The sequence below is a fragment of the Apium graveolens genome, chromosome 4, assembly GCF_009905375.1.
Source record: "Apium graveolens cultivar Ventura chromosome 4, ASM990537v1, whole genome shotgun sequence".
Classification (NCBI taxonomy): Eukaryota; Viridiplantae; Streptophyta; class Magnoliopsida; order Apiales; family Apiaceae; genus Apium; species Apium graveolens.
This window is the reverse complement of record NC_133650.1, coordinates 248,904,416-248,930,811: the sequence shown is the minus strand read 5'-3', so window position 1 is coordinate 248,930,811 and position 26,396 is coordinate 248,904,416. Positions and strand designations below refer to the sequence as shown.

General features: G+C 33.4%; 2 protein-coding genes across 15 annotated transcripts; one reads left to right on the top strand and one right to left on the bottom strand.

Annotated features, from left to right (window-relative positions):
• The first annotated feature begins 1,647 nt into the window (after positions 1-1,647).
• Positions 1,648-15,613, top strand: LOC141720802 (DNA mismatch repair protein MSH5). Of its 11 annotated transcripts, XR_012574552.1 has the most exons (36): positions 2,026-2,187; positions 2,921-2,974; positions 3,802-3,833; positions 4,004-4,098; positions 4,338-4,418; positions 4,495-4,567; positions 4,964-5,027; positions 5,234-5,385; positions 5,542-5,643; positions 5,727-5,754; positions 5,836-5,867; positions 5,955-6,012; positions 6,269-6,355; positions 6,552-6,608; positions 7,451-7,552; positions 7,662-7,706; positions 8,009-8,086; positions 8,159-8,209; positions 8,320-8,401; positions 8,575-8,648; positions 8,745-8,844; positions 9,435-9,531; positions 9,634-9,723; positions 9,836-9,900; positions 10,008-10,067; positions 10,229-10,304; positions 10,401-10,487; positions 10,621-10,682; positions 10,844-10,905; positions 11,771-11,824; positions 13,006-13,091; positions 13,491-13,522; positions 13,605-13,628; positions 14,554-14,669; positions 14,788-15,166; positions 15,255-15,608. XR_012574552.1 is itself a non-coding variant. In XM_074523437.1 (35 exons), exons 2-35 carry the CDS (start codon positions 2,939-2,941, stop codon positions 14,872-14,874), a joined length of 2,400 nt encoding a protein of 799 aa, XP_074379538.1. In that variant the 5' UTR covers positions 1,648-1,882; positions 2,921-2,938; the 3' UTR covers positions 14,875-15,608. The 11 variants fall into 11 exon arrangements, 7 of the variants coding, with proteins under 7 accessions (XP_074379538.1, XP_074379537.1, XP_074379539.1 ...); XM_074523437.1 differs by lacking the exon at positions 2,026-2,187 and adding an exon at positions 1,648-1,882 and having other exon boundaries at positions 4,031-4,098; positions 14,788-15,608; XM_074523436.1 differs by lacking the exon at positions 2,026-2,187 and adding an exon at positions 1,648-1,882 and having other exon boundaries at positions 14,788-15,607.
• A 440-nt stretch (positions 15,614-16,053) lies between these two features.
• LOC141720801 (U-box domain-containing protein 35-like) lies at positions 16,054-25,048 on the bottom strand. 4 transcript variants are annotated; one of them, XM_074523429.1, is made up of 10 exons: positions 24,737-25,048; positions 24,166-24,417; positions 23,671-23,798; positions 23,470-23,591; positions 21,615-21,805; positions 20,995-21,317; positions 19,573-19,674; positions 17,563-17,991; positions 16,685-17,437; positions 16,054-16,441 (listed from the first exon to the last, which is right to left on the bottom strand). In XM_074523429.1, the coding sequence occupies exons 2-10, from the start codon at positions 24,389-24,391 to the stop codon at positions 16,259-16,261; spliced, it is 2,457 nt and encodes an 818-aa protein (XP_074379530.1). In that variant the 5' UTR covers positions 24,392-24,417; positions 24,737-25,048; the 3' UTR covers positions 16,054-16,258. The 4 variants fall into 4 exon arrangements, with proteins under 4 accessions (XP_074379530.1, XP_074379533.1, XP_074379531.1 ...); XM_074523432.1 differs by having other exon boundaries at positions 23,671-23,792; XM_074523430.1 differs by having other exon boundaries at positions 24,803-25,048.
• Between the last annotated feature and the right edge of the window lie 1,348 nt (positions 25,049-26,396).

Genomic DNA, 26,396 nt, shown 5'->3' with positions numbered 1-26,396 from the left:
CAAAAATTTTATACAATGTCTTCTGAAATTGGTTATCGAAAATCCATCTATCATCATATTTTTTTATATAATAATTTGAAATGATACTTATTTAAGTGAATAATTTAAAAGTAACATTAAATACCGACAAAAAATTTTTTGCTCATAAACAATTCTGAAAAATTATCGATAAATAAATACGATCTATTAAAAATAAATTAGATTCCCAAATGAAAACGAAATTGGTGAAATATTTGTTAATTTTGTTACATGACGTAGTAAAAAAAACTGCAATGTATCAAAGTCGTTTCTCATGTATAAATTTCAGGGTTTTGGGCTCAAATATCACTCTTTTGTCTGAATATTAATTTGGAAAAATATGGTTCCAAATATCACTTCAAAACAAAATTTTGATTTTTTTTAATCAAATATGGAGTTGCGTGCTCTATTTTTTCAGCCTTTTTTTTTATAAATCATGTTTATGGGGTAAAAAGCAACTTTATATTTTGTTTTTGAGGTTAATATTGTTTGGTATCTCGTTTTAAATGTTTTTTTTTGTTTTACCCAAAATATTAGATAATGTTATGTTTTTAAGGTTAAAATATTATTTTAAGAGATGTTTTGTTCATATTTTTTTCATTTCTCTAAATATTTTAATATTTTTAAAATCTAAATTAAGAATTAGTGAAATCTAAAATATTTAAAAATGTTAAAAATTAGAGTTTGCTGGCTAAAATTTAGGGCCTAAAGATTAAATTAGGATTTATGTTATTTTTTATAAATTTATTTTTTAATATTTCTAGAATTCGAAACGGAGGGTAAACCCTCAACTATTAAAAATGGTTAAATTACCCATGTTTTTATTCAATTTTTGCCTTCCCAAAAAGACTGTATATATACTAGAGATGCACAAAAGGCCTACCGGGCCGGGTTTTGACCGGACCTTAAAAAGCCCGGGTTTTGACCGGACCGGACTTTTCGGGCTTTGACTTTGACCGGGTCGGGTCGGGCCGGGCTTTCCGGAAATGTCAGAACCCGTTTGGGCCCTCGAGGCGGACCTAACCGGGCTTTTTTCGGGCCGGATCGGATCGGGCCGGCCTTTTTTCTAATTTAAATCGGATTGAGTATTATTAGTAATTCTGAAGAATACATGTGTTAGCAACTAGATCATCGTAAAAATATATTAGTTTACATGGAATATTTTATGAAAACATTACTTCGTTGAAAACATTTAAGTTCAACAAAAAATAAACATGTTTATAGAATAATATGTTTTATCATTGTTATGATAACAATGATATCATTGTTATGGTAACAATGATATCCAAATATTCATAACAATGATATCCAAATATATATAGTGTACTTATTATATTTTCTTTCATTATTTATGCAACGAAGTATATAAATAATATTATTAATCACAAATATGTAAATATATATATGTTTAAAGTATTATTTATATTTGTAGTAAATGTGAATTTATAAATATATAAGAAAATATATTAAAATAATCAAATTATAACCGGGTTTTTTCGGGCTTTTAATCGGGTCGGATCGAGCCAGGACTTTTTCGGGCTTTTAATCGGGCCGGATCGAGCCGGGCCGGTCTTTGCCTAAAAATATAGGATCCGTCGAGACCCGAAACCGGCCGGGACCGGGCCGGGTTTGACCGGGTTTTGACCCGATTTTCGGGCCTGATTTTCTCTGCATCTCTGATTACTAAACGCGGGAAAATTCAGATCAACATTCATCACCACTTAGCTTCAATTTCAAAAAACGCACACATACACTTTCTCTCTTACTTTCTTCTTTTCGAATATTGTTGCTCGTGATTTTCTGATTCTCCGCGCAATTGTAAACGCAATCGCTTATATCTTTCTCCACGAGATTAACGTGCCAGGTATTCCCAATCTTCACTGTCTTATATCTTCATCTCATTTTATTTAATTTATCTTCAATTGATTTCACATATTTTTTTATTCCGCACTTTATGTGTTTGTTGAATTGCTTCTTTAAGATTTAGTGTTTATCTACCTTCATTCATTTTCCGCGAACTACTACTTTCACCTAATTTCGATATAAAGTCGTTTAGCTTGAAATGTGTTGATGCGAGGAATCGTGGATTGGGATCACACGCTTCGAGGTGTTTGATGAAACGATGTGCTAAGCATGCATATGTGTGTTGCTTTCGTGCTCGTGTTTGAGGTTTTAATTTACATCTATTAGTTAGAGAGTGTGAAATTTTACCAGGATTTATCGGTATTTTCATCGTAAATTAACTTTGATTTAGAATTATTTCATCAAGTTGCTGATGTCTAGATGGAATATACAGTTAATTATATGCTGCTACGTTTTGAAACTCTTACTCTCCTTATTGATCCAGAGTTTAGGCTTTTCAAGTGCTTTTAAAATATGTATGTTAGTGTAATTCGGAATTGCAACTACATATTGCAAATTTGATATGTATAATACCATGTGTTATGATTTCAATTCAATTGGTAGCCAGGCTATTTAACAAATCTATGTGTATCACCTGATTGTTATTGTTTGTTCCTAACAAGTTGTGCTCTGTCCTCCGATTAAGTTACAACTCATCCATCAGAGTTAACTCTTATAGTTTCTGCAAATCTGCTCTATAAAAAATGGAACCAGAGTTTGGCAGCTTTTAATAAACAGTGGCTTCAAAATTTGTATGCACATTTCATGCATTTTCTACAAGAAACGAACATTCTTTAGTGTTCCAGGCCACTAACTTTTTTGTATCAATGGAACACTGAGTTTAATTAACAGTGTGCTAGACGAGTTTTTTCTCACTAATCTATGTTAGTTCATTGAATCACATATTCACACAACTTGTAGTTGTGAAAGAATGTAATATATCTGTACTCCCATTCAATACATGAGAAAATATTTTGTCTACGTGATGTTTACATGACAGGAATTAGGAGCATCAAATATGGAGGAAGTCGGCGAAACATCAGCCGCAACTCAGGTAAAATTTTTATTCTGCTCAATTTACCAAACACTGTAGTTATTTTAATCTTTCGTTGATAATTGCATTTCATTAGCAGCACTTTATTGGGCTTTTTTATATCACTGACATAAACTCTAAAATAAAGTAACAGTATCACAGTAAAAAATGTCATGGTAGTTGGTACATACTTATCAAATTTTTCAGCATTACAGTTAAACCTCGATGAAATAATAATCGATAAAGTAATAATCTCGCTAAAATAATATTTTTCTCCGGTCCAAACATAATAGACACAGTGTTTCTTTACTCCCGATAAAGTAATAAACTCGCTAAAGTAATATTTTTTCTTGGTCCCGACCCTATTACTTTAAAGAGGTTTAACTGTATTTTGTTTGTGTTTTGTGTTAATTGCCGATGAGAAACTATATGACTCTGAAGCTGGAAAACTATGTCATTCTGATGTACAGTAACTATGCATTTTTACTGTTACAAAATGTATTGTGGGTCATCTGAATGAGTTTTTTTAAAAAATACTTAAAGAACCTATTTGATATATATGACTCCTCAAAGATCATATTTAATGCAAGTAGTTACAGGAGATAGGTGGTGGATGTTACCATAACTTGTGTAAAATTATTACCTTGAGAGTTGATTTTGTCATATTACTGTAAAGAATACTTGAATAAGAAAATATCAGGGAGGATTACACAAGTGCTGCTGCGCCATTGTGATCATCAAAATCTCACACATTATCTGCTACATATTATCTAATCTATATTTCCTATATATAAGTTGTATAGCTATTAGTATTTTTGTTCATATCTTATGTGTGACTGACTGTGCAGGTTTACATGGCATGTATCGTGCATGGTCATAGGTGAGAAAATTCTTTTACTGTTCTGTAATTTAGTTATAATAATTTTTTATCTTAATATGATAATACATATTAAAAGTGTCTTAAAGTAACAATATCTTCTTTCTTTTTATTGTATTTTCATGGCATCTTCCCCTATAAGATTTATATATAACTAAAAAAACATTCACCAGAGTTGGAGTTTCATATTATGATTCCAGCATCCGCCACCTTTACATTACAGACTTCTGGGAAGATGGGAGTGCTGACTTCTCTCTACTTGATATAGGTATGAGATTAATTGGTTAATATCTTTGTCCCCAGCCAGGTTCTGCTGCTTACTGATTATGGGGTAGAAATAAAGAAGTTAAAAGTTAAAACTATCCCGGTGAATTGTGATATTAGATATGATAACATTTATGGCATTGGTTCAAATTTGTTGTGATGTGGTTACTTTAGCATGCTACTTCTGTAATTCTATCTTCACAAATCACAAATACTTAAAAGTTATAACTGACTTTATTTCAGTTAAATTCCAAGCGAAACCTCAAGTCATATTTACAAGCACTAAAATTGAAGAATGCTTTTTGGCTGCTTTACAGCAAAATGGTACGCAAATCTATTCTTTTGTTGCATTACTGTTGTCTTGGTTTTCTGTTCAGTTATAGAAGTGAACATGATACAGATGGAACTATTGAGGCTCCTACTGTAAAGCTCATGAAAAGTTCAATATTCAGTTACGAGCAAGCATGGCACAGGTTTAATCCCTCATAAGATCTTGTACTTGTGCTTCACTGTCATCTTGCTCATCCTACTGTTTATATCAATTTATTTATATTTAAATCATTTGTAGGCTGTGATGTGTCTGTCGTGTTTTCGCAATTATATATAAATGGTTGTTTTAAATATTGAGTCTTAATACACTTTGAACTATAAACAAGGGTTGTGTTATTGTCTCTCTGCTTACAATTTAAATATCGAGTCAGTGAATGCTTACAATTTGTATTATTATGTACAAATGGCAGCAGTCTTCATATAAACGTATAAACTCTTTGTCATACAATTACAAATATGTTAATTATCTGTTATATAGTTTAAACTCATTTCTAAACTTCCTCCTTTTCCTTTTTAATTTCTCTAGTTTTATTGTGTAGGCTGATATACCTTCGAGTTACAGGAATGGAAGAGGGACTAAATATAAAAGAGAGAGTTTGTTTTGTAAGTAACATATTAATGTTTGTGTTTGCAGTATGATTATATCCATCTAAATCTGACATACGTAAATCAGAATAATCGTTTTTCTCATCTAGCTTTTACTCTTATGAAAATGTTGATTGAAGACATAACCTGTATTCTGTGCTAAGCTCATTCTGTATGCACTCTTTTTAATACACTACACTATTTTCTCCTTCTGGAAAATGTAGCTGAGCTCAATGATGGACGTTGGAAGTGAAGTTCAAGTTCGTGCAAGTGGGGGTCTTCTTGCCATATTAGAGAATGAAAGGATAGTAGATACCCTTGAACAACGGGAAGGGAGTGTGTCAATTACAATTGATTTTATTGCTGAGATATCACTGTACAGTTCTACTTTCTTTTTCTTTTTTTAATCTCAGTCCAAGATGATTGCATTATGTTAACTTTACCCTGGGTAATTGCATTGTATTAAACATACCTGGATCATAATTATACATTCAATTATCTATTTACCTAGTTTGCTGATACATAATTGCAGGAACAAATTTCTCAAAATTGATTCAGCGGCTCATGAGGCACTGCAAATATTTCAAATAGACAAACATCCAAGCCATATGGGCATTGGTAGAGCTAAAGAAGGGTACATACCTAGCATTCTCAGATTCTTTTGAATTATCTGATAATTTAAATATCCTGTGTGTTACTAAATATGTATTTGTGCAGGTTCTCTGTGTTTGGTATGATGAATAAGGTATGCACACTCCATTCAGTTTCTAGATCTGAAATACTCTAAAATGTTAATTACTGTCTTTGTGCGTGTTTGCTTTATTAGTGCGTGACACCAATGGGAAGACGCCTTTTGAAGTAAGTTTACACCACAAATATGCGATTTTACTTTTAATCATTTCTCTACACAAGACCCTTGGCTAATTTCTTATTGCTTTTTGTTAGGAACTGGTTCTTGAGGCCTATACTTGATATTGATAATCTGAACAATCGTCTCAATGTTGTATCCTTTTAGTTCATTGTAACTTTGTCTTCTGTTGAACCTAGCCATGAGCATGTTATTTGATGAGAAACAGGATAAGTAACTTGAAGCAAGTTACATTCAGAAATTAATAGATGTGCGTTGCTGAGTTTTTGAAGTTTACAGATTTTTGTATGACTTTGTTCTGTTCACTTCAATTGAATGATAACTCATTATGAGCATGTAATATTGTACTGATTTACTTTGTAGATATGATTTCTTTAATTGATGAACCTAGATATCATTTTTCCTTTCAATGGAAGAATTATTGTCTTCTTTGCGTGAAACACTAAAGTCAGTGAAGGATGTTCCCCATATATTGAAGGTACTCTTCTCCGCATCTTGTGGACCTTCGAGTAATAAGCTTGAGACATCAACTTTTATTTAAGTTGAATAATATATCTATTTTATGGGTGTGATGAGTCCTATGACAACTCAATTTGTAGTTTAAACTTTTGAGTAATGAGAAATGTTACTTATGCCCACACTATTCATTCTCTTCTCTTGTTTTCCTGTGGCAGAAATTTAATTCTCCAAGCTCTATTTGTACAAGTGGTGACTGGGCATGTTTTTTGAAGGTAAAGTTTTGTTCTACCACCAACTCTCCTTGTCCTTTTTCAAAAAAATTACCTAATGAACCTTGAACGTAATTCAGCATCTGATAACTTGATGCATGCTTCACCGTTAGCAACACTATCACTGTCTGTGAGAAAAAATGTTCACTTTGAAGAATATCCTGGCAGTAACAATTGAGTTATACATGTTCTCTTGTTTTTTAGATTAAAATTCTTTAACTTTTGAGGTTGTTTAATGAATTTCACTCTCTCTTTCTTTTCTTTTTCTAATTACTCTCTCTTTACTTGTATATATGTAGGTATATTGTTTATTAATTTCTTCTGGTAGTGAATTTATTTGGGTGGGCTGGGATATGTCAGGACCAGTGATCATGTAGTTTATAAAGCATTTTGATGTTTTACCTAAAAATTTTAAAATTGAAAGTTATGCATACAGTAGAAATAGTACGGAAGTACGGTATCCTTTTATTCGTTTTTAATTTTTAAACCTAGTCCTTTTTCTGTTAGTTTGTAAGTTAACTTTCTATTGTAAGTTTGTACGTTATGCACGATTTGAGTTTTAGAAATTAAATTGCCGTTAGTACTTGTCAACTGTATAAAAATGCAAAACTAGTTGTAGGTGATCGCCTGTCCCCTTGGCAACAATTGTGTTGGAAATTCATGACAACTTGCGATAATATTATTATAGCCTTACTGGTTATATTGCTTGTTTTTCTTCTTTTATCCTGAAGTAGGGTACACATCTGTATGAATATACTGATGCATACATTCCAAATGAAAAGGATGACAGAAATTATGCCCTTATCTATCGAATTTCTCTAAGTTGGATGTTTATTTGTTTCCAGAGCATCTGTGCACTCTTGCATATCAACAAGATATTTGAAGTAAGCACAACTGAAACTCTGTGCGAGCAAGTGAGTTTGTTAGAGTTGGACATACTTGAGAAGGTACTCTGTAATATCTATAACTGCAATACCTGTGGAGTTGCATGTTTTGGGAGTTTCTTTAAGCCTCATGAAAATTCAAGCGTATTGGGATTCTTTAAATTTATGACAGGTGGGTTCTTCAATATCCGGGGATCTGGCATATGTCTATGAATTGGTTAGTTTCCCCTCTATCAATCATATATCTTTAGATGGCATGGGGGATGAATTGTTAGATGAAAGCACAAGAAAGACTTGCTAAATTTAACGAGAAATGCAAAAAATATTTCTTGGGACTTGCACTCATAATTGTCACTTAGTTTTGTCCTCCATCATATGACCTATTGACTCTTATCTCTTTTTCTTTGTTTACTGGATGAGAGAAAAAATCTGAGAAAAGTACTACTTTATGACAATACCATTCTGCTGAACTTGATCTGCGAATAATGTTTTTTGACCTTATATTTGTTGCATGTGCAGGTAATTGGAGTTATTGATGTAAATAGAAATAAAGAGAAGGGCTATGAGACAATTGTAAAAGATGGTTTCTGTGATGAGGTAAAAGATGGTATTACCTATACTGATCTCTTATCTTTAATTGGCAAATCATTCTTTATTCTTCATATGTAGTTGGATGAGATGAGACAAATATATGAAGAATTGCCAGAATTTCTGGAGGAGGTGTTGTATTTTTCCTTTCTAATCAAGTATATCATTACAGTATATATAGAATCTTCGGAGGCAACAGCGTAATGGGGTACCATTTAAATAGTTGTTTTAATTTTTTACAGGTTTCAGCATTAGAACTTGCACGACTCCCTTATAATCATGTGCAGAAGCATCGTCCCTGCATTGTCTATATACACCAGATAGGTTAATTAATATATCTATTCTGTTATATTTTCTATTTTCCTAAATTAATGTCTTCAAGGAACTTTAACAGAACATTACTTTTCAGTTTTAGATTATCCACTCTCTTACTGTCAACCAAACGTATTACTATTTATAGATCTTGTAAACCTGAATTTACTTTTGTTTATTTGTAGGATATATGATGTGCATATACGAAGAAAAACTCTGTGACAGCATGCTGGAGAAACTTCAAGATTATGAATTTGCAGCACGTCTCATACTCTTGCTATCATATGCTACTGTTTATTAGTCATATATTTCAAATTTATGTAATTAACAGACTGTAGATGTCATATTTTTTCAGTTCTCTAATGAAGATGGAGAGGCTGTATCTTTTTTTTATCACACTGCGAAGACAAGAGAACTAGACACTCTTCTGGGAGATGTATATCACAAAATTCTAGGTATGCCGTGTAAGAATTTCAAGAGAGCCTTATTGTATTCTCCGGTTAATCTTACTGTTAACATAAGCATGTATTAAGATCTTCTAACACCTTGAGGTCTTAGAAGAGTTTCTAAATTATCATGGCAGGAGTGCTGTTTTGACTTGGGGTTCTCGTGTTCAAATCCTGGGAACTCTGATATTCTCACAGAACTTATTTGGACTAAGATTGAAATATTTCTCTAATCACAAGATTGGGCTTCCGATTGAGGGGTGTGTCAGTGTTAATCTAACCAATATTTTAAGCCTCCCTTTTAACTACCTCAGGGTTTAGAAGAGTTGGTGACATAATAATTACTCATTTTCTTCAAGTTAACTGCTGATTATGTGTATGTCACTACTGTCAAATTCTTTTAAGCTATGACATAATTTATACAAGATGAATCATTGTAGTTTATAGATCAGTATACCAAGGGTCCCTTGTCTGACAAATGAAATTTTAATTTGTGATCACATCACATCTTTTGTTAATTTAGTATCCGGAGACAAATTTGTAAACTATTCTGTAAAATTATCCTTTTTTTCTTTTACATTCATTTACTTTTTCCGAAGACATGGAGAGGGCTATTACAAGAGATTTAGTATCGCGTCTGCAGCTATTCTCTCAAGATCTGCTCAAGGCTGTTAATTTTGCAGCTGAGCTTGATTGGTAAGTATTATCTTTTTGACTGGCAGCTTCACTTTCTTCCTAATACATATGGTTTCTGTTTTCAGTATGCTTGAGTAATTGTTTTTGTAATGTTATCATCAGTTTTTTGTCGTTGGCACTGGTTGCTCGTCAAAACAATTACGTTCGGCCCATTTTGACTTCAGAATCCTTGCTTGATGTACGAAATGGAAGGTCAGTACTATATATTTGAAATTTAATGTTTTAAAGCTATCTGATCAATATACACCTTCTCAAGGGTTATGGCAGCAATGAATATTTGAACAAGTATTTTTTTCTGAAGCAGACATGTTTTGCAAGAGATGACTGTTGACACATTCATTCCCAATGATACAAAAATTTTAGATGAAGGTGTTTATATTTGTACTATCCTCAGGGCTATGTTCATTAGTTTTCATTTTGGAAAGCCCTTGGTTGCCCTAATACAGTTTATGTTTCTTAACATGGGTTGTTTTCAGGGAGGATCAATATCATAACCGGCCCCAATTATTCAGGAAAAAGTATATACATAAAGCAGGAAAGTTGCAGTGTGTTCTTACATTTTATGGAAAGTAGTTGGGTTTTTTTATGTTTGATGAAAAATTGCTTTTAGGTGTTCTATTACACATTTCTGCAAATGGTATTACTCTGTTATTTAATTAAAAATTTAAATGAATTTTCTGCTTTTGGTTCTTTCAGGTAGCCTTAATAGTTTTCCTTTCCCACATTGGAAGTTTTGTTCCAGCAGATGCAGCTACTGTGGGTTTGACTGATAGGTTGACCCTTATTTTCCATTTTTATTCAATATGCAAAGAGTTATACCTCAGGTTTTTCCATGACAGCATTCTTTAAACACAATTTCAAAACTATAGAATATTTTGTGCAATGGGAAGCAAGCATATGACTGCTGAACAGTCAACATTTATGATTGATCTCCGTCAAGTGGGAATGATGCTAAGGTATCTCATATAGACCTGGCGTCTTAGTAATGTACATCCTAATAAATTATTCTCTTCTATTTCTGTTTTTCGGTTTTTGTTCTTTCTAGTAAAATGTTGTTTCAGCTTTAGTTGATGTTGGAAATATGTGTAGACATGCAACTTCTCAATCTTTATGTCTGTTGGATGAGTTTGGAAAAGGTACTCTTACTGAAGGTCAGTTTTTGAGCTATTCATGGTAGTGGTTTTATTTACTCACTTACACACACACACACACACACACACACATATATATATATATTTATATGTGTGTGTGTGCACATTTATATATATATACATATATTGATCGGAAGCCATGTGCTATATTTTTATTTCAGATGGCGTTGGGCTCCTTGGTGGAACTATAAATCATTTTATCTCAATGTATGACCCTCCAAAGGTACAACATGCTTTCTTTGGTTTATAACATTAATATCTCAGGAGCGTACTCTGGTAATGGAGATTGTGCTTCTATGTGTCGTTCTGCTCATGCATATTTATTATAGAAAACTCTGCAGCTAAGCTAATAAATATGGAAAGCATAGTGCACGGTAAGCTTAGTTTTCACCTGCATACAATCTTCCTGGCCTTATCCAGGTAAAAATTTGTACAGTAAATGTACAGATTCTATACAGTATATAGGGGTTTTTATCTCGTTTTATAAAAATGCATCTTTGTTCACTCCAAAAATAAAGTTTTAAGTTTGACACCGAATTCGTTATCAAGTTCATACTTTCAATCTGCCAAATGTGCCTCTTGTACATTATGCTAATAACTCCTCCCTTTCTCAGTAGCTCTAATGGATTTGGTCTTACAATGTGCCTACCCTCTCACATCTTAGCTCACTAGCTAATGTTTTTGCTTAGTTAATCATATTCACAGCTCCTTCCTGTGATTTATGTATTGTGAGCGTAGTCATTCGTAAAATTCAAAAAGTTCTTCTGCCAGCTAAGTGTTAACATGTTAGTGACAATAATAATAGTATAATACATATTATGATAGAGATCAGTCCTGCAATATTAGTTATACATCTTACTATAATGTTAACAGATAATGAATTACCATTACATTATCTTTTCATATCTCAGTCTTGCTGCTTTCTAATTTTAAGGACAATATATTCGTGTACTTACTCGTCAATGTGGACTATAATGCACAAGTATCATTCTTGTTTTTTCGTTTTTCCGTATTTACAGATTCCTTTTCCATGACACATTGAAGTGCTGCTATTATCCTTTCCAGTGACTAGTCTTTACTTATTCTAGGTTCTGGTTTGCACTCACTTGACGGAAATATTTGACCATGGTTGCTTACTTGAGGTACACCATTCAGTTGCTATTTTAAGTACTTGTGTATATCCAATGTTCTTATCACAACTAGAACAAGTCGTATGGGCAAATAATATCATGTTCAGGGATACAGAAAGTAACGTTTCCACAGGGAAGATGATAAATCATTCGACCAACAATTATCCTATAACTTTAATCTCATGAATAATTAAAAAATCTAATTATTAAGCACCGAAGATTAATTTGCTTTTTAAGCTTAAGATGCTGTAGCATGACTCAGCACCCTGACATCATAGTTAGTGACATCACCATTACTATTCCAACCTTAGGAAGCAAGTTTTGTAGGTCTATAAAAAGAGGCATTGCGTCTTTTTTTTATAGAAGCATCATATTTATACCCTAATAATGTTCTTCCCTTTTCCCTTTCAATTGACTCCTGCCGCTTTTTATCTTGTCCTTTTTATAGCTGATTTCTGCCATAAATCGACAATAGTTACTGCCACTTTCCAAACTCTCTCTCTATAATCTTTCTAAAATCTGCTTTCCCTATAGTGATGTCTTAATCCTCTGTGACTCAATTTATACAAGAATAATTGAGCAGAAAAAACAACCCTATTCAAGTTAGACACTTAATATTAGAAAGATGCTGAAATTTTCCACATCCAGGCGGTTAATCTGCTGTCACTGCGGTTAAGCACATGTCACAGGCTTGATGCCTGGTAACAGCCTTAATATGCTCTTTTCTTTTTGCCTTCTATTTCAATAATTGCTGTCTTTGGTGTGACTTCTCAATTGGCCCGTACACTTCATATCTTCATTTCATGACTTTTTGAGGTACCGGCGCACCGCGATTGGCTTTATATGCTTCCTTTCGTCTTTCGTGATATCATCAAGCACACCTTATTATCTCAACTATTTGATTGATTTTTTAGGTTTAGAGATCTGTGTCGCCTTGATGCAATGTAATGGCTATGATGATGTTGAACCTCTCAATTCAAGCCCCAAGTTGTTTCTTTACTTAATCTTGATTCAAAAAGAAATAAGTTCTTAAGTAACAATTTTCACCAAACCTAATATTCCAGCACAGGTTGCAGCACATACTTACAAAATTAGGCTGAATATGGAATTAATGTGATATAAGTATTAACATAAAAACCTGTATAATTTTGCCACTTCAACACAGTTATACTTGCATTTTTGAATGTTTACAGTCAGATAAGATCAAATGCCATACAATGAGTGTGCTAAGACCTGACAAGAACCCCACAGATGTTGAAGATATTGTATTTTTGTACAGGTATACTAGTGTTTTAGTCTCTTGTTTTTTCTGTGGTACTCCCTTTGTTGCAGAATAAAGGCTCATTGCAGAAAAAAGATTGTTACAACACAAAGTCCTGTTAACTAATGACAGTACTAAAAGACACCAATGCTCCTATATATATATATATATAAGAACATTTTTTGAAATTTGTAATTTATCTAATATGATTCTCTTAGTTGAATGGAGAGTCTGATCTCTGGTAAATGTAAAACATCATGTAATGTACATGATATCCCTCAATCAAGATTAGTATGTAGCAATGTTTTGTTTATAACTCATAATCAAAGCAATGTGTGTGTAGCTGTATTAGTCTGTTTTGTTGATGAATCAGGCCAAGTAATCTCACACCTTAAATGTTTTTTGCTTAACGAGCAGGCTTATTCCTGGACGAGCACTTCTCAGCTATGGTGAGTATACAAGCTAGACTTCTGTTATGATTTGTGTATAGTAGATATTCCTGATCATACTAAGTTTGGGTGTTTATTTCAGGGCTACATTGTGCCCTACTTGCTGGTACGTCTGTATTGTGGCTGTCCCCGAATATTTCTTACTTTCAGTTTTCTTTCTTTGTATTTGACTAGTTTAAGTTACCGTGTCTGTTCTTATCTATATGGAAAATGCAATAGATCTCGACTTGAAGTAATATAGTTGGCATGCATTGATACTGTTTCCCCAAGTTATGACCACTAATTTGCTGATCTTGTTTGAATTATATATAATTTGAAATGAAACTGAAACTTGTGAATATGTAAGACCAAAAAGAGGACTGCTATGGGAGCTGAGCTATTCTTGGAAATGGGATTTGCGAAGACTTCAATTCATACAAAAATTTGTTTGAAATGAACTACATCAGGCATTCAAATGAAGAAGAGTACTTTAATAGTATGACCAACCTCAAAGTATTGTGAAATGGCATAAATTTAAGTAAATTCCAAAATCTCTTGGAGGAAATAGATGTGTGAGAGCGGAAGCCAGCATTCATAGTAATTGCTTAAAGGGAACCTCTGAAATCAAGGTTTACTATTTTGATGGAATTGTAGATGCATTAAACAGCCCATTTGCTTGAAATGGAACTTTTTTCCTATCTTATGTTAAATAGTTTTAGATTGCAATTTTGATGTTTTGTAGAATTTTGGATGTAAGATTATACTTCCAGGAGTATATGTTTCCAGATTCCATTGTAACGGAAATACTTCACTTGGTGAAATAGGATTATAGCAAGGCTATTAATTCTTTCCTTTTTCTATCCAAGGAGAAAACATGCTTAATTACCCCCTGCATGTAATATTACTGTTAATCCAACCAATTTGTTTTTAGGTGTTCGGAGAACCTAAACATGTTTGTTTCTGTAACTTTGTTCTTTGTTATAATATGTAATATGTTGAATATGTTTACTTCGTGAAATTAAGTAGCCCTGAGGTACTATTTTCTTCTGTAGGTATACCAGAGGAAGTTATTAGGAGGGCCGCATATGTTCTGGATGCTACTGGACATGATAGGCATATTGAGCGGCTAAATTGTGATAACATATCCACACAAGATCGGCAATATAAGGTAATGTGTTTAGTTTGTTATTGCTGAGTAGAAGTAAGATTCTTTTACTTTTTTGCTAAATAATGTAAGTAAGATTATTTAGGTATGATAATATAAGCATGACTTATATGTGAAGCAGGAGTATGCGGAGAAGATGTTAGCTTTTGATGTTCATAGAGGTGATTTGAGTCTTTTCTTTCAAGATGTGTTTCCAGTTAAATCTTGAAGGATCGAGGGATACCCATGTTCTCTGCGGAAGTTGGAATCCCAGTAGAGGACATCTAATGAAATATAGATATTCCAAAGCTCTTTTAGTTTAATATATCTTGTTGCTGGCCCTCACCTTTAATTAACCCTGATATTAAGCTAAACCCTACAAAGCTAGAAGAATTGGGATAGGTAATCAAGTTTCAAGGTGTGGCTTATTGTCGATTTCCAAGGTATCCAACAAAATAATTTGACTGTGATATGACACTTTAGCAAGTGGACTTGCAAAAAGCGTTCATGGTCTACACAAGGTTAAAATTTCTGCTAACGAGCTTTTGACACAGCTCTCAGGTATGTATACAATTTGTTTATTAAAAATTATCGATACTTTTTCTGCAGCTGTATGGTCTGTCCTCAAATACTTAACAATGAAGCGGGAAAAGCCACTAGATCACTGTGACTGCATTCTTTGATATTAAGAAAGATGATAGCTATCTCATTATAAAGTGTTCACAGCTAGTAAGGCCGTGTCTATGAATAACATGTGTACGGTAGTTGGAGGATTTAGTTAGGCATGGTTAGTGTGTCTAACTTGGATTCTGCACATTGAGACCAAATAGGAGCAGTTATGAAAGAAAGGATTGTTCGTTGTAGATAAAATAAGTTGCCAATACAGTTTTTAGACTGAACTCAGCTGTGCATAAGCATGTGAACGTTTGATCGATATATTACAAACGTTTGATTGATATATTACAAACTTCCAAGAGCGTCGTACGTCTAGTGCAATGCTAAAAGATGCTATTTATATTACAACATCTATAATAGAGAACACATCCTCCAAACCCCAATGTAATGTTAAATTTGGTTGTAAAACAGAAAAATGTTCTAAATATAGATTAGAAATAACTGACACAAGCAAACAAGCGGGAATATTAAAAAATTGGATACTTAAAAGTTACCATAAAATTTTAAATCATAAATAGGCTAAATAGGTTGCAATTTTATATGGGCATTTTAAAATTTTGCATGGGATAATTTGGATAAAAAATTCTATCTTAGCAAGCAAAAGTTACTAGTTGGTTTCATAATGTAAGAATAGCTATTTTTTGGGGGTAAATAACAATACCCATATATGTATTGTTGGCACACAAATGTTAAAAAGTTAAAAATTTAAGCGGCCTATGCCCAGCCCAGGAACTCTCCTCAAAAATCCTAAATTTTGTTCGTGCCAGCTCGTGGAACAAATTGTTTGCCCTTTAATTTACACTTATCAGGTTCACATTACTTCAACTGTTTAAGTTCTACTCTCAAAACTGAAACATATACGTATGATGGATCTTTTGATAACCGCATGCAAATTACATGAACACAAATATTACAAATATGTAGGAAAAATGAGAATTCTATTGTTTTCTTCCCTTCCACTCCAGTATTGCACTAAGAATTGTATAATTTCGTATGAGGCTCTTATCTGATATTGGCAAATTTGTCATCGGTGATTTATCATTCTCCTCCAACCACTTTGCTATTGCCTTGCGGTCATAAGTGTACCCATCAGCAGCAACATGAGGATCATCCATTACTTCCTATAGAAGGGAAAGCTAAATTAAAAACTTGCTAGTACGTAGGATCAAGTACACAAAAGATTCATATTAGCATTTGTCTATTTGTAAGAACAGACCGAGATAAAGAACCATTTTTTTTTCTCAATCAATTCCTTGCAGTTTTAAGTATCTCTTCAAGAAATTCACTCTCTTAATTTTATTTTCTTAGCATTTCATTTTTGCAAATTTCAACGAAGTAGAGGTCAAAAATATCAACAGGCATACCTTCAGTATGGGGCATATAAAGTGGTTAGGAGGAAATGTCTGACCAGTTGACACCAAATCTCGAGCCTTGTCAGCAACATCTTTTAGTCTCTCCAGCACAGGAAGAACTAGATCTGTCAGATCTGGCCTGTCTCTACGTCGAAGCTCCGCACAGTTTAGTCCCAGTAGAGCTAACTCTTTTGTCTCTTTTATTGGCCAATTACCCGCCTCTGGATCCAGCACCTCTGTAAATTTATCATCATCGATAGCTGTTTCCACTACATGAGTCAATGCAATGGCCGGTTTTGCTGTCAACAACTGCAGTATAACCATCCCGAAAGCATAAACATCAGATTTTGGAGATATTAGTCCCGTCCTCTGATACTCAGGGTCAATATAGGAAAGGGTTCCAACAGGACCAGTGTCTCGATATGTGGTTGATATAGAATTAGAGTCTAGCTGACGCATTGTTGAGAGGCCAACATCACCTATCTTGCTTACAAGATTGTGATCAAGCAATATGTTTGCTGGTTTCAAGTCACGATGGATAACTTGTTTTGGCTTTGCATTATGAAGAAATACAAGTGCTGAAGCTACTTCCCAAGCAATACGATACCTCTCAAACCATGGAATTGAGGGAGTGTTGTTTCTCCTAAACAATCTGTCGTCCAAGCTACCATTCTCCATATACTCGTAAACAAGGCACCCATGATTAATACATGCGCCAATAAGAATTAGCAAGTGTGGATGACGAATTTTGCTCAAAATCTCCACCTGATAATCCAAGCAAAGAGAAAGCAAGGTATTATTGTCCTTGACATGATTATATAGTAGAACAAATATATAGTAGACAAATATATGTATTTCTTATAAAACCTTCATTTGTGGAACTCCCATACCTCTTGCAGAAATTCCTTGGTCCTGTGAACGTCCTGAGAGTGGATAACTTTAACAGCTGCACTTGTATGATGCAAACTGCCCTTGTAGACAGTACCATATGATCCCATGCCAATCCTAAGATCCTCTGAAAACGATGAGGTGGCAGACACAATCTCTTCCCATGTGAATGTTTGGTACTGCTGCACAGATCCAGCTAGCGCATTCTCAAGCTTTTCTTTCTCCCTTGTCTCACGCGAGGCTCTAGCTTCTGCATCTTTTCTTTCTGAAACTTCTCTTTCAGCGCATTGATTTACATAATCAGCTTCTGTTTTAGCAGCTCTATATTTTTCTTTTTCTTGTTTTGCTAATACTCTCGCTTCCTCCTCCTTATCTTGTATTTCTTTCAAGTTGACTGCTTCCTCCATTCGTCTTTTGTTAAGATAATTTATCTGATAAAAAGTGCAGTGGTGAGCATGCATCTCTACCAGACAGCAAATGTATCTCTTTAAAGAGATGACAAGTGAGAAATGCTCATCAGCATTAGTGAACAACAGTAAGACAAATAAAGACAAACAAGAACGTACTTCTGAAAAACCACGCCATTTTGTACTAATTAAATGTAGTAATTAAAAGGGGTAGACTCAATTATGTACAGTCTTATAGCTATAATTTGGTCAGTTAGTACAACTCTGCACCTATTAACATTTAAATAGATATCTTCATATCTTAGCAACAACAAAAAAAAAGGACATGTCAAACTATAATAATCAGTAATGAGGATTCTATATTCAATCCTTCAAGGAGAGCAGCATGGCAGTATAAAGTTGACTAAAACCGGATGCTAGAATTTCGCTTAAAATTTGTTACTGTCACTGCACAATTTCTTATTCTTGGTTTTATATATATATTATTGTTAACCAAAAGCCAGTTATGAAATCATTGCATGTTTCATTTTCTAATAGAATGATATCAAGTTTTAATGCAAGTTACTCGTTATCTCTACCTCCTCAAACAAGAAGTTATCCAGCCCCTTCTCTTGTTAGTGCAATTGAACTGTGTTTGATTGAGGAATATGGTACACAAATAAGTCAACCTAAAGCTTTATTGTTTGAAATGATAAGTCCAGTATTATATACATTTTATCTATTTAAAAGGTCATATACATGAAAAACAAATGCAGACAAACCTCTATAGCTACATGGAAGGTGAAAGGAACTGCCAACAGAAGTGGGAGAAAATAAAAATATAGATTCAAAGGATTGAAGAACCTCACAAAGATTTTTCAGTCTAGGCAACATATGCATTCATGACTCATTGTTAACTCTACTCTCTTACCCACGTTCGGTCCATATCTTAGCTCTGAAGGTCAATTCTTTACCCGCTTTTAAGTAAAAGCCTGTGTGATATACTAGAATTCTTCAGGAGTTTTTATATTACTAGCTTCTTCTGATTGACTTTTCTGGCATTATAAACATGGTCCAACTTAAACTATATCAGGGTAAGCACAAGGGAAATTGTTAAAAGTATATATTATTGTCCCGACATCAGATCCTTCCACAAAAAAAGTAAAGTATATTGTAGCCAAGACCCTTTACCCCCAGTAGATTATTCTTGGTTGAGGAACTCAAACTAATAGTATTTCATATTCAGAAATGGGTCCACTAATTTAAAACAAAAATTTAATATAATTATTTGAAAAGTCAAACAAAATGCTAGACTGATGTTCATCACACCTTAATCAAATTATTTAGTGTACATTGTATTGAGTATTCTTCGGGTACCTTTGCTTCTTTTTATATAAAGTTTTACAGGTCACAAGCAAACTTAGTATGCTACTTAAGAAGATTTTTAAGAAAGAAAAAATTGCTGATTAATTCAGAAGACATCAGTAATCATAATAAGCTTAACCGGAATTTTTTTGGATGATATAATATGAGATCATACCCGGTCCACCCGGATGTCATGATGAAATTTGACACTCAAACATGAAATTCATATATTTTCTTAAAAGCAAGAGCCCCAAATATTACCTTCCGAGAAGCATCCATTGTCTCACTTTGAGCTATTGCGTACATTCCTTGGATGTGTCTTAACTCAACTTTTAATTTTTCCAACTCAAAGTTAACATTGACCTGCACCAAAAAGTAGGACTATTGTTTATTCCTTTATCTTGATGGCTACTTTGATTATCATTAAAACAACCTTATAACTATATCTATATTACTACATATAAATAATCTCTAGAAGTACCTTCATATTGTATACCAGGACTACATTTTTTAAAACATAACAACAGCAACATAAGAAGATTTTTGGTTCTTACTACTTAGTTGCTGTATAGATAAGGCTTTTTTTGTTGACAGATACAAAATTCTGGACTCTGGGATTTCTGTATGCTTTTCTAACATATAACACAAACATATACAGGAAACTCCGGGTTCCAGTACAATTCCAAACACGTGACTTAAAGAACACATCAAGTTACTAGGAAATTCAACACAGTTCAAATAATGTAAGGCTTGTAACTTGTAAGGAGTAACAGGTGCTAGTAACAAAAGCAAGGAAGTCGAAACATAAACTCTATCAAAGGCTTATGATACCACAAAGTTTGTATATATGATATAAGAAGGAAAAGTTTGAGATTATTTGAATGATTTTTCATATCTAAGAAATTTGAGAATCTACAGGATGTATTTACTATTAATTTGAGTTGCTTACTTTGTTCAAGTATATATTATTTAAGCTACCAATTAGGCATGTGTAAGATTAATTAGTTTATCATGGGTCTTATAAGAGCATCTCCAATAGGGGTTGCCAAGGAGGTTGCCAAGCTTATGTGGCACGACACCCTTGGTTGCCTACCTATTGGAGTTGGGAGGTTGCCAAAAGGTTGCCTACCAATGTTGCCAAAACTTGGCAACCCCTTGGCAACTTCCTAAATTAGCAAAAAGTCATAAAAAACATCTAAAGTGTATATTACTCAACCCACTTTTATATTGAACTAAATATAAAATTAATATATATATTATTTTTATTATAAAGTGCTTCTGAGGGACCACATGGGCAACCTTTAAAGTTTTTTAACTATTGGAGCAAAATTTTAATAAATGTTGCCAAGAGTGACATGGATGTGAGAGAAAATTAAAAAATAATATATTTAATGATTTGTAATGGTTTGACAACTTTGTTAGCAACCTCTATTGGATATGCTCTAAGGTGATTAACTCCTTGTAAGGTTCACCATTGAGAAATTATTTGTCTAAGCCACCTACTTCTCTGATCTGATTTTGTTATATCTTTCCTTAAACCAGTTTATCGTATTCAATGTCTGGAGTAATTTCTAAACTTAGGGTGCTGATACAAATAAATTCATGAAGTCAATATGATTAAGAAGCCCTTACAATATAACACGTGTGTGTGCGTGTGTTCTACTCTTTAGCAAGATACAGCACCTGGCTCTCTGACGAGTATTCTGTAGGTAGTGCACTTGAGGTTGAACTTCTCCTAGATGTCCATTGGTCATGGTCTGAAACCAAGTTTCTATTACTTGAAACTTTTGCATAGTCAAGGTCTTCGTTACTGGGATAAGGACTCACAAATTTATTAGTTTTCTCAATATCTGAAGACACGATTCTTGGATGGTCATATCTAATGGAACTGACTTTTGTGTAATGAAATTTATGATTTATAGTTGAAAGTGCTTGACGCCGCTGCATTGGTAGTGAAGGAGATTGAAATTGAGAGTGTGTGCTAACTGAGTCTGCCTCCGTCCATTCTGAAAAAGGGAAAAAACATTATGCGTTCAACAGAAGTCCTATCTTAATATTTGTTTTGTTTATTTATACTACTTTTAAGCAGTGCTCTAATTACTATTGAGCTGATCGCGAGTAGCTTGAGATCAAGCTTATTTATCTTAACTCAGATCGACTCAAACTCATATTTATGTTTCAAGCTAGAACACAAGTTATTGCTCGCATGTACAGGATTGGAGGGACACAATATGCAGCCAATGTACATCTGCATACATGTTTACCACTCATCTGAGATTTAAGGCACCAAAAAAGCATCTAACCTGCTCGCGAGCTGAAACTATAACCTGAAGAACTGCTGGTAGAACAACTTGTATCACTCATGTCATCCTTCACATCTTTAATTGTCTCTGTATCAGATGGACGGACAGATGAAAGTTTCCCTCTTGAAACAGCATATACTGTGCAAAAACTTGGGGTGCCTTCTGAAATTCTAGAAGACAATCTCCTTCCCCTAAGTTTTCAAGAAAAATATAATATTACTGGAAGGGTTTAAATACAAAGATTTTCCTATATTTATTTAAAAAGAGAAGAAATGAGATGGTCTATAAAGCATTCTGAGAGTATGAATTGTGTTTCTTCGGAATAAAACTGAAAGGTTTTTCATTGTCAGTTCAAAAGTATCAAGTTATTTCCAAAAAAACACAATAGCAACAGCTTTTGATCCTCTTCCAATGCACAGCCTCACATAAACATACTTGGCAGATTTCTTTAATACAAAAAAAAAGAGGAAAAAAAAAACTCAATAAGTCCCTAATTACATGCATTGTGCAGCTGGTGTGAGACGACCATCCTTCTTGTCACAACTTTCATATATGTGATTGTAGATCCTCACCCGTTATAATCTCCAATTCAGTAAAAAAAATCCAACTCAAAACATATTTTCATTATTGACTGGCTACGCTCAAGTGCTTGACCGTGTCATAGGGGTACTTAATATTCTTTATCTTCTACCAAGTAAAATTTATCAATGCTTAAACAATATGATCAAAGGGGAAACCCCCCTGAAAGCCACATAATGCAGAAAATCACAAGAACGTGTTTACAAGGTCAAAGTATAAGAGGAGGGTGACACAAGCACCTTCTTTTTCTTAGCTTAGTTTTTATACTTTTTCGTAATATGGTACTCAATTTTTTTTCTATATGATAAATACAGAACTCTTTGATTACATCAAGTTTAAATTTAACAAAATGCTTAATGTCCTTCCCTGTACTTCAAGATATCAATTAATTGGCAGAATTTATTTTTTTAAAATGGCAGATTGGCAGTTGGTGGTGAACAATAGAAATTGAAACTGGACGAAGACACGGCTAACAAAAAAAAGTCGAGACACCATTTTACATTATATTAAATATAAGGTTTCAAATAGCACAGCAGCTTGGATACATCATATGCATAGAGATAACCTGGTAGTGATTTACCAGAGGGAGAAGGCTTTTTTCCATGCATGCTAATAAAAAAAATGGAGTGAAATGATGTTCTCGTTAAAATCAAAATGTTTTTGTTTGAAACTATACTGTACTATCTAAAATTTTTCATAATTAACGTGGTACGATATAAAACCTAGAGAAAGAAAAGATTAGTTTCAAAAAAGCTTTAGGTTAGAGGAAGCATTGGGATGATGAGCATTTTTACAAGTTCTCCCCATTGTGGATATTTGGTATCCTATCTTTAGTTTTTCCCTAATACGCTAAAGATTTGCATCTTTTTGTATTATGTCTTTATTGTTTACTTTATCATTATTTGACTATTCGAGTCAATTTTGTTGATGACTTGATTTGATTCCTAATGATATCCACAAATAGGTAATACTTATATTATTGGTTAATAATTCAAATACTCAATGGTACTTCCGTTAGGAAATGGGAGCAATGATTAAAAATGCATTCTTGCACAAAGCATTGCAAGTCCAATATAGTCGATGACACTGTGACCGACAACATGGCAAAATCTACATGTGCTTCCCGAAATGAAAATATCTACTATGTCTTCCAGAATCCAGAATTGGTTGTCAATTCATGAAAATCATGGGTCCCCTGAGGAGTATGCTAAAGCATAAGGGACAGATACCCAAAAGCTTAATTATTCACAATTAATTGGACAAGTTAGGTTCATACCTCGAGAACATGCTACGAGATGAAGCTCCGATAACAAGCCTTTTAATGCTACACTTGGTAACCTCGTCCACTATCGCATTTACAACATCATCTGATTCAATTTGTGAAACCTCTACTTGTATCTGCAAGTGGAAGAAATATGAAGTGAGCTTCTTCATATATGAGCTACGTGACCTTTTAAAAAACCACTTGATTCCTAACCTTTCTTTGAGCACACATGTTCTTGTAAGGAAATAATTTTTCATCAGTTTGCCACTCCACTTCCCTTATGTATGTAGCACCTACATCGTCTCGCACTTCTGACATAGGAATGAGATTTCCCACTGCAGCTAGAGAAGGCACTCTATCAAACCCCAGGGTAAAATACGATATTGAGTCTATTGTCTTTTTTAAGTTTTGCTTGTGCAGCACAATATGCAAAAACCTATTTAGTGGACAAAGAACTTCATATTTTGTCAATATCCTGCTTAATCTAAGAGTGCAATTTTTATAGCCATTATATTCCATTACGTATATTGTGATATCCTTAATATTCTTAAGTGCAGTCTACATTCCTATACATTCATACAGACAACAATTTATAACCAACAACTCAATACAGGTAGATAGTTTGTTGCATTCCCGGTGAATCTATTTTCTACACTAATCATTTATCATTGTCCGAAACAAAATGAAAAAAAAAACAAAAGAACTTACTTGATGTCGGGACAGTTGTTATCCTAGGGCGGATATGTAACAACTTGAACAACACATTATCCTCACGATCAAATTTCTCCAATGCCCACTGAACTACTTGTTTACAATTTGAACTTCCATTGACAGCTATAGCAACAACCGGAGGGGCCAGCACACAAAGATCTTCAATCATTTCATCATCATTCATATCTAAGCCGCTTCTCTTGTAAATGTTGTGTAGCATCATTTTGTGTATCACATGAATGCCTTTATCTTTATCAAATCAAAGAAATTACGGAAAACCATCAAACCGTAGTCAGGAATTTAACAATCAATTGTCACATGCTCTAAATTGGAAATTAACAATTAAATTGCACTTAAGTAGATAACACAAAAAAAAAACAAAACAGAAACAAACTCTTGAAACTGGACTGAAGATGAAATCAATAAAATCAACAAAATCAATTATAAATGTTACTATGTACAAGTAATCAATCAATAAAATGGCTGAAAAGTCAAGATTTCACACGTGCACAAGAATTATAATCAAAATTAAAATATGTTTAGAAACAATCAGAAAATATAATTGTACCACTTGCTGAAGAATTAATGTCAAATTTGGCCTTGAAGAAGATGAAGAAAAGCAATGAAAATTTACCCTAAAAATCTTTAAAATATATAGGTTAGAGAAATGAAAAGAAGATAAAAACGTGAAGCAGCTGCTGCTTAATGCTCGAACCCACAAGGCAAATGATGTGATAGCAGCACAAAATGTTGTTCAAACATTGTGCATGTATGTGTATGTAGATTTATATATATATATATATATATAGGATTCATTGTATTGGTATGTAATAATTATTTTCTTCGGAACACACTTTGGTCGTTTCGTTTGTTTGCTGTTTTCTCCTTAAACCCAACTTGTTTGGCTTTCTAGTCAACGTGTTTCTTGTTTGAGTATATTTAATAATTTTTGAGAAAAAGCAAATGAATTATTTTATTTTATTTTATTTTATTGGAGAAAGAGCAGCTGAGCAGGGAGAAGGAGAACCAACCCCTTGACGAAAAATGAAGAATCAGATGCAATGACCACAACAGCCAAAGTACAGTTTACTTTTGTGTCTTTTATTTTTGTTAGAACAAATTTAGTATTTTAGATTAAGTTGCAAATTATTTTAAAATTTTATATGAGTGAGACATATTATTTAACGAGTCCCCTTCCCCAACCATGGTTGGTTGAAGTTTTTTCAGAATCAACCCTTACGCAATGGTGGAGTTTTTTCAGAATCAACCCTTACGCAATAGTTCCTTCCGCAATTCAACCCTTACGCAATGGTTCCTTCCGCAATGAATTGCGGAAGGGTATTAAATTACCTTTTTACCTTGACTTTCGCTATGATTTATTGCGGAAGGACTGAAAATACCCTTTTACCCTTAATACTTCCGCAATGATTCATTGCGGAAGTCGTGTACAGATATACCCTGCTAACCAACTGTTAGCAGTTTTATCGATTAAAATCTGTTCTTGAGCATTTTTTGGGCGATTCCGTGCAATCTTAGGGCGATTTTGAGCTTTTCTAAGGCAATTGCAACTGATTCTTTTGTGTTCTTCTTCCTTGATTCAAAGGTTCGTTATTCTTCTTCCATTTTTTTCTCTTGTATACGCACAAACACATACGAGATGTATGTATATATATACACATACACAGTACACACAAGATGTTCTTGATTATACACACATGATAATCTTGATTATTTGTGTTGATTTTGTTCTTTTTTAGTCGAATTGTATGATGATTTTATTCTTTTTTTAGTTTGAATTGTAGCGTGATTTGATACTTTTTAGATGGCATTATATGTTCTTGATTCTTTCTGATTAATTAGTTCGAATTAGGGTTAGTATTAATTAGGAATTTTTAATTTTTTATTTCGAATTAATTAATTTTTATTTCGAATTATATGTTAAAATTTGGCATAATTAACTATTAGGGTTAGGATTAATTAGGTCATTTTAATTTTTTAATTTGAAATAAATTAGTTAAGGAATGAATTTAGGTTTAATTTTGAGTTGTGAATTTCATTCGAATAATTAGGTTAATTATATACATATTAATTCGAATTATTAGATTAAATTTAGGATTAATGATAGATGATTTGGGCTAATTATGGGTGATTAGGCATGCTTTTAGCATTTAAATATATGAGTTAGGCATACTTGTTTAATTGGGGCTAATTAGAATGACTAAATATGA

Excerpts from the sequence above, each read along its gene's own strand:
- LOC141720801 (XM_074523429.1), bottom strand. The coding sequence starts at position 24,391 with ATGATGCTACACAACATTTACAAGAGAAGCGGCTTAGATATGAATGAT. Across the intron at positions 23,592-23,670 it reads ACATGTGTGCTCAAAGAAAG|ATACAAGTAGAGGTTTCACA; the intron begins GTTAGGAATCAA and ends TTCCACTTGCAG. Across the intron at positions 21,806-23,469 it reads TCTCGTAGCATGTTCTCGAG|GGGAAGGAGATTGTCTTCTA; the intron begins GTATGAACCTAA and ends TTGAAAACTTAG.
- LOC141720802 (XM_074523433.1), top strand. The coding sequence starts at position 2,152 with ATGCATATGTGTGTTGCTTTCGTGCTCGTGTTTGAG. Across the intron at positions 5,386-5,541 it reads TTTATTGCTGAGATATCACT|GAACAAATTTCTCAAAATTG; the intron begins GTACAGTTCTAC and ends ACATAATTGCAG. Across the intron at positions 9,532-9,633 it reads TTTGCAGCTGAGCTTGATTG|TTTTTTGTCGTTGGCACTGG; the intron begins GTAAGTATTATC and ends TGTTATCATCAG.